The following is an 8,256-nucleotide window of genomic DNA, read 5'->3' as shown; positions in this document are numbered from 1 at the left end:
TTTTCTCCAGTTGTGTGTGTGCATGTGTGTGGTTCCTGTAAACATCTTAGTCAAATCACCATAAAACAAAGCAACAGGGGCACAAAAAGATACTCATCTTCAAACCTAAGCCCTCACTGTGTCCATCTGAAATCGAGTTTCCATTTGGGAGGTTTAGGAGAGAGAAGAAATGTCCCTCCCTCTGGCGCTCACACCAACATCTCCCTCCCACACCCTCACCCCCACCCCATGACCCTACACCACTCAAGTCAGCGAATCCTGCCAACCCAGGTGAGCCCAGAGGCTGCAAGGGCTGAGAATGTCCCTGCCAGTTCCCACCCGGCCCGCCCTCTCCCGCCCCACTGCCCACGTGGGACATGGCCCAAGAAGAAACCCTAATTCAAAGTTAAGGTCAGAGAAGTTTACAAATACTTGTCCTTTCTTTCTGCATTTTCTCTCCCAGCACTTGTGCCTGTGTGGGCCCCACGCCCAGGACCCCAGGCACACTTGCTTTGCCCACCCCAGCTGCTACTTCTCCCAGGTGTTTTGCGTATGTGTATGTTTGGGTGTTGTTTTGATTTGAGATCCAGTCTGTATTGCACTTTGCTGTTGAGTTGGTATTGGTTTTTGTTGCTATTGTTGTTGGAGAATGTTATTGACTGATTGGAAATCACAAACCCACTCCTAGTGCCAGCCTCACACCAGCTCCAATTCTGCCTCCAGAGCTCCTGCCTGCTCTCTGCCCTGGCCCTTGGAGTGCCACCACACTTCTTCCGCATCTGCTCCCTGACAGGTGTGCCACCGCCCTCCCCCAGCCCAGTTCCCTTCTCCTATGCTTGGTTAAGATGTTCCTTCCAGATCTCTTCTCATACTGTTGTAACTCTCATGACGAGCTCTCGGCTGCCACCGGGGGGACTCCGCTGTTCATGAGGTCTTAAGTGACTCAAGATGTGCAGGATGGTGTAAGCACAGTGGTGATCGGACAGAGGGCCTGAGGGATGGCTGGTGGCCCGGGTAGGGCCTTCCTCAGGGGCAGGGGTGCCCACTGCCTCCTCCTCAGTGGAGGGGACATTGGCCTGGGTGGATGAGGAGGTCCGGGGGTTGGTCCTGCCTCCTGACTTTTGCTCCTCCAGGTCTTTTGTCTTGTCATAATTCAGCACTTTCCACTGCTGGTTGACAGCCTGCCACCGTTTAAAGATGCGGTACACAGAAGGTCCCTCGTGGATGATGAGGCCTGAAGCATCAGGGAGAGGAGAAGAACAAAAGCCAAGTGAAAAAGGGTAATGGCTGTTGGGAGGGAACCTCAGTGCCCCTTTATAAACAGATGTAGGCATGGGGTAAGCTAGGCTTTTATCTCTTTTGACTTGTTCTTTTCAAACCCACCTTTCAGCTCTTAGTCATATGTTTATCATCTTTAGATTCTCAGGCTCAAGGAGTCTTCAGGAGGTAGACAGTGGAGGACTACCATCCAGTGTTTGTAAAATCGCTGGCCACCAACTTGCAATGCCTTTGCCTACTCTCCTCCCCTCTCCCCAACTATTTGGCTTGACAAAATCCAATCCATCCTTTGAGGCTTAATATCAGTATCTTTCCTTCCCTCTCCCATGTATCCATGGCACCCAGTACTGAGCAGATGTTGAATGAATTGTATGATTTCAAAACAGGGCTTTGAACCAGTTCTTTCCAGTTTAACTCCCTGCTGAGATTTTGCATTTCGACCCCAGATACACTGAATCAGAATCTACATTTTAACAAGCTCTATGTATACATAACAATCACCTGATGTATAAATAAGAATTACTTAGTATGTATAAGAGGAGCTCTGGTAGCATAGTGCCTAAGGCATTTGACTGCTAACCAGACAGCTGGAGGTTCAAACCCACCAGCCACTCCTTGGAAGGAAGGTTGGGCAATCTACTTCCATAGTGATACCGCCTCGGAAACCCAAGGAGGGGCCACTACGAGTTGGATCTGACTCAACGGCAGTGGGTTGGTTTGGTTTGGTTGGGATCTCTAAGAATCTACAGTTTAACAAGATCCCCAGGTGATTGTTACCAATCCCAGGTGATTCTCACATATACATAAGCTCTGGTCAAAATGATCCAAGTACACCTGGGGTAGCAATGCAAATGCTCTGCAGGGAGTTGAACCGGAATGAATTGATTTGAAGCTCTGTTTCTTTTAGAAACCCCACCGTCATTCCCTACCTGTTGAATGATATCTGAAATTCAATGGGTTAACTCTGCACAACAGCCCAATGCTACTGAGATGCAAATACCCTTGAGAAACATAACCTTGTTTCAATTGTAAGTTATACTGGCCATAGGCAGTGGGACAGTGGAGTCAGAAACAAGCCACACCAGGCAACCAGGCAAATGAACATTCATTGTGAGCCTAGGATGTGCCAGACATTGGGGATACTACAGTGTGCAGGACAGTAGCATCTCGCCTATGAGAGCTTGCTGACATCAATAGACTATTTCAGCTACTGGCTTATACTATGAGGAAGTTAAAATCAGGTTAAATAGTCAATGGCTGTAGGAGTTAGTAGTCCTGTTTTAGCTAGGGTGGTGGGAAAGACCTTTTGGAGAAGGTGATATTTGAGTTGAGATTTAAATGATGAGATGGAGGGATCCATACAAAGATCTGGGAGAGAGCACTTTAGTGGAAGGAACTGTAAATTCAAAGGTTATGAGTTGGGAATGAAGTAAGAGTCAAAAAGAAGGTCAGTGTGGCTAGGGTGTGGGGAATGATGGAGATATGGTGGGAAGAGGCCAGCCTATATCAAGACCTTGTAACCATAGTAAGGAATTTGTATTTTATCCTGAATATAAGAGGAAACCATTGATGGGTTTTAACAGGGGGGATGTTGTGATCTGATTTACCCTTTGGAAACTACTCGTGGGAACAATAAACTGAAGATGAACAAGAGTAAGACAGGAAACCAAGCAGGAAGTGTTGTCAGAATTCAAGTTAGAAATGATAGTGGCCTACCAGTTACCAGGTGCCACTGAGGTGACTCCAACTCATGGAGACCCCCTGTATGTCAGAGTAGAACTGTGCTCCCTCCATAGGGTTTTCAATGGCTGATTTTTCAGAAGTCGACTACTTTCTTCCAAGGTGCCTCTAGCTGAACTTGAATGTCCAACCTTTGGGTTAGCAGTCAAATGCAAAACAGTTTGCAACACCCAAGATTCTGATGGTGACCTAAACTACAGATATAGCAGTGGAGATAAAAAGAAAGTGTTCCAGTCAGGAAGCAGAGCTGAAGATCAGGTGTAAGTGAAGAGAAAAATACGGATAACTCTGAAGTGCTTGGCCTCAGCAGCTGGACAAGTAATGGTCCAATTACCAAGATGTGGACGGCAAGGGAATAGGGAATTTGGGTTTGGGGAGTGGTGGTGACGGTGACTGTATTAGTTCCCTATTGCTGTTGTAAAAAATCACTACAAATCCAGTGGCTTAAAACAATGTAATTTATTCTTTTATAGTTTTAGTGACCAGAAGTCTAAAATTAGCTTCACTGGGCTCAAGTTAAGGTGTCAACAGGACTGGTTCCTCCTGGAGTTTTGAGAGGAGAATTCATTTCCTTGTCTTTTTCAGCCTCTAGGAGTCACCTGCATTCTTTGGCCTCTTCCTCACATCACTCCAACCTCTTTCTTCCATTGTCACTCCTCCTCCTACTACTCTTCTGTTGTAAATCTCCCTTTGTTTTCCTGTTATAAGGATACTTGTCATTACATTTAGGGCCCATCTCAAGATCCTTAATCACATCTGCAAAGTTTCTTTGGCCATATAAGGTAACATTCAGAGGTTTTAGGGATTAGGACCTGGATATTTTTGGAGGCCATTATTCAGCCGCCCACAGTAATTAATTGTTATATTTTGGTCATGCTAAGCTTAAGATAACTGGTAGAAGTATAAATGGTGGGCAGGTGAGCATATGAGTCTGAAGTTTATGGGGAGGTCTGGCCTGGAGATAGAAATCCCCAGGGTAGAGGTTGAATTTGAAGCCTTGCAAATGGCCAAGATCTCCTGGGGAGAGAGGGTAGATAGGTAAGAAGGCCAATGAGAGAAACACTGCTTCTGATGTTTAAAAGTTTGGTGGGGAATTTGGTGGAGGCAGAGCTAGCAAAGGAGGCTCTGAAGCATCAACCAGTGGGGTAAAAGCAAGACCAGTAAGTGGGAAAATGGAGAAGTCTACAGAAGGAAGTGGTTCAATAAAGAGTATGATAACTATTTTAAATGCTATTGAGAGGTCAACTAAAGTAAAATGAGAAGGGCTCTTTAGTTCCATGGGCACAAGAAGAGGTAGGAATAATAAGACTGATTGTGGAAAAATTAGGTAGTTCTTATCCAAGTGCATTATTTTCCTCCGTGAAGTCATCAGCTTAGGTAGAGGGGATAAGGGAGGAAGTGTTGAAAATTTGTGGCGAGAGAAGGTGGGAAAAATGATGTTAGAAAGTAAGAAAGTGAATTCCTAGGCAGCTGTGGTAAAATTATTTGACCATGTTGAGTGCCCATTTGTGAATTACAGCCATAAATTTGAAGTGAGTCTAGTCACTTGTGTGATTTCTTTTTTTCCTTTCTCTGTACAAGAAGCAGGACTATATGAAGAAGAGCATGGCATCAGGACCGGAGAGAGACTCATTAACAACCTGAGATATGTAGATGACAAACTCTTCTTTGCTGAAAGTGAAGAGTACTCGAAGTACTTACTGATGAAGATCAAGACTACAGCCTTTACTATGGATTGCACCTGAACATAAAGAGAACAAAAATCCTCACAATTGGACCAATAAGCAACATCATGATGAATGGAGAAAAGATCGAAGTTGTCCAGGATTTCATTTTACTTGGATCCACAATCAGTGCTCACAGCAGCAGTAGTCAAGTGATCAAATGACATTGCACTGGGCAAATCAGCCACAAAAAGACCTCTTTAAAGTGTTATAAAGATGTCATTTTGAAGACTAAGGAGTGCCTGACCCAAGCCATGGTATTTCCAATCACCTCATATGCATGTGAAAGCTGGACAATGAATAAGGAAGAATGAAGAAGAATTGATGCCTTCGAATTGTGGTGTTGGTGAAGAATATGGAAAATACCATGGACTACCAGAAAAATGAAGAAATCTGTCTTGGACGAAGTACAGGCAGAATGCTTCTTAGAGGCAAGAATGGCCAGGTTTCATCCCACTGTGGTCATGTTGTTAGAAGTGATCAGCCCCTGGAGAAGGGCATAATGCTTGGTAAAGCACAGGGTCAGTGAAAAAGGGAAAATACCTTAACAAGATGCATTGACACAGTGGCTGTGAAGATGGGCTCAAGCATAGCAAAGATTGTGAGGGTGGTGCCGGACTGGGCAGTGTTTGGTTCTGCATACAGAGTCGCTATGATTTGGAACTGACTCAATGGCATCTAACAGCAACCTGTACCTTCACCGGACTGCTCAGGTGTAAGTGTGTAGAGAAATAGGAAAATTGGGCTTAGCTAATGTGACTGTTTTTCTAGGAAAGTAGACATGAGGATTGTGGATGTTTGTAAGGGAGTGGTTACCACACTGTCCCATGAGTCTGCTGGGGAGGAGAAAAGTGAGAACACACAAGGGATAAGGAATAAGGAAAAATGAGAAGGTCAGCATCTGGTGGTTTCTATGAGGTTGGAGAGTTGCTGGAGTGGGAATACAGGTAGTCTCTGATTTATAACATATTTGTGTTATGACAAACTGTACATAGGACCATCTTTCTTTTGTACATCTTATTATTAACAGGTACTATATACAGTGTTGCAGCAAGTACTTTGCTGATGTTATCATCCTCAGATGTTCATTTGCAGATAGATGTTCAAAGATTGGATTTATAAAGAGACTGATGATAATGAAAATTAAAAGAAAAAAGAGGTATTCAACTTATATCAGAACTGACTTCTTATGGAGTTTTCAGAATGATACCCCATTGTAAGTCAGGGACTGCCTGTACTGGAGTTAGTGTTAATAATGGGAGGTGATAGTTAGAGAGTGGAATATTTAAATCAAGATTTCTGAAGTGGTATAATTATTAGGGATGCAGAGGTCTCAAGGATGACCACTTGAGTAAGGGCTGAAGTTGGCTGGAGGGAAAGACTTTTGGAATAATGGAAAAACCAGGGAGTTGGATAGAGTATACATCAACCATCCTCAATGCTATCAGACCAGATACCCCCATTTATAATAAATATATTTTAATATTCCCCTTTCTTATCATGAAATGAAATTCATAAGATAAGCTATAATGTTTTCTTTTTTAAAAAAAAAATAATAATGATAAAGAATACAGACAATATAAAGAAAAACAAATAGGAAGTCATCTATAACAAACAACATAAATTTCAATATAAATGCTGGGGCACAAAATATTAGAAAACAAACAAACAGAAAAATGCCATAAATTTCCAAAATGCCCCTAGGTGATAGTACCACATCTGCTAAGAATCACTCATCTATATATGATGACATCTATTTAGCCAGGTGCATCAAAGAATGCCAACAGCATCAAGAAGGGAAAGGAGGGGTAATGGGCCAGGGGTTCTCAAGGATAAAGGAAGAGAGGTAGTTTGGAAGTGTTGATGAGGAATAAAGCAAACATGGACCCCACCTCCAGGCCCAATAGAATACAGTTGTGGGAGAAAAAGCAGCCACCACTTGAGAGAGCTGTGTAGGAATCAGAACTCTCAGGAGACAGCCATGTTTCAACTGAAGCAAATACTGGACTGTGAATTCCAGAGGGCATGATGGAATGGCTAGGGAAATGGGGTCAGATCAGGGATGAATAAAGCAGGAAGGGGATGGTCCATGGAATGAGAGTGGTTGGGGAAGCTTGGACTCTGGGTCGTGAGTGAGATGACTGGGCTGTGAGGCTCCATTCTTCCTGCAACAACTTAAAATCCAGGGGCAGCGAGCCTTGCCCCTGGGAGAGGAGCTGACTCATGGAAGCAAACGGTGATGAGTCACTCCAGCCTACTTCATGTAAAATGAAGGGGATGGATGGTAGCCTCTTCCAAGCCTTCTCAATCTTCAACACACTGTGATTCTAGGAGACAAGACACCTACAACTGCCACTTTTTCCTGCTTTACCCCAACAGTTCTTGACATTGCAACTTTGCTTCAACAATTCATTGACCGAGAGACAGCATCACCCAGCTGCCCAGTAGTTGCTAACCCTTTGTGTGTGTGAAGGACCCCTTTGAAGATCTGATGAGAGCTCAGGACTGTATCTGTGGGAAAAAAAATGCACACACCCAAATTGTCCTTATAATTTTAGGGGATTCATAAATCTGAAGACCACCTGTGGACCCCATGATCCAAACTGACTGATTCTGGACAAGGAGACCTCTTCTCTGTCCCGTTCTTGCACTCTCAGATAAGCTGGCTCTTATCATTTCTGTCAGCCTTTTTGATATACACTTATAGCAATGCTTCATTCTTATAGCAAAGTTCACTATGAGTTGGAGCTAACTTAATAGCAACCAACAACCACTGCCACCCTTGGCACTGCAGCTGTTCATCTGTTCATTCGCTCCACAAGCCTTACTGGAATATTGCTATGCTGTTTTCCCTAGACCATAAGCCCCTTGAGGGCAGGGGCCAGGTCTAGTTGAGTATTGAGCAGGTGAATGGCACCAGGAATTTAAGAAAGACTTGGAGGTAAGGGAGAAGATGGGACCTGGGGAAGAGAGAAGTAGGATCTTTTGAAGCTCAAAACTGACTCTTACCAGTAAGATCCATTACACTTGATTCTTAATTAGCTTCTTGATCACACAAATTTACCCTGATTGAAGAGAGTGGCTTAAAATTTTGGTCTGAACATTGCTTTCTAATTATCTAACTGCCTAGTGTTCAGGAAGTAATTAAACCATTTTAATGGCTAGGTGGCTGAAAGGAAGGCAGGAGCACCTGTTTTTCTAGATAATGCTTGTTTAGCAAAAGTTGGAAAAGCACGAATGGAATATCTCATTCACATCCACTCCCCTCAGTCCTGTACCTACTTCCTGCTCCACAAATTACTTATTGATTCCTTGGGTGGCAGAATTAAAAAAAAAAAAAGGGGGGGGGGAATAGTGGGAAGATGAGTGGGACTCATCTGGTAGAGTGAAGTGGGCAAGGTTGAAGAAGTTGGCAAGGCTATTGGTGAAGAGAGGCAGGGAAGTAGCAGAAGACAATGGGAAATTAAAACACAGGGTAAAATCAACTCAGTAATTAGTGACTAAGTCTGCTTCTGGACTTGTCTATTTAGCAGCA

General features: G+C 43.7%; 1 protein-coding gene across 1 annotated transcript in view; it reads right to left on the bottom strand.

Annotated features, from left to right (window-relative positions):
- Nucleotides 1-845: 845 nt before the first annotated feature.
- Nucleotides 846-8,256, bottom strand: part of MARCHF4 (membrane associated ring-CH-type finger 4) — a 123,252-nt gene continuing 115,841 nt past the window's right edge. Inside the window, exon 4 of the mRNA XM_007959808.2 lies at nt 846-1,213. Within this exon, the coding sequence (XP_007957999.1) occupies nt 846-1,213 (368 nt within the window). The remainder of the gene's footprint in view (nt 1,214-8,256) is intronic.

The sequence above is a fragment of the Orycteropus afer genome, unplaced genomic scaffold (genome assembly GCF_000298275.1).
Source record: "Orycteropus afer afer isolate SDZICR_OR568_19922 unplaced genomic scaffold, OryAfe1.0 scaffold00002, whole genome shotgun sequence".
In the NCBI taxonomy this organism is placed as follows: domain Eukaryota; kingdom Metazoa; phylum Chordata; class Mammalia; order Tubulidentata; family Orycteropodidae; genus Orycteropus; species Orycteropus afer.
Note: the sequence above shows the minus strand (reverse complement) of the source record. Positions and strands in the feature narration are given on the sequence as shown.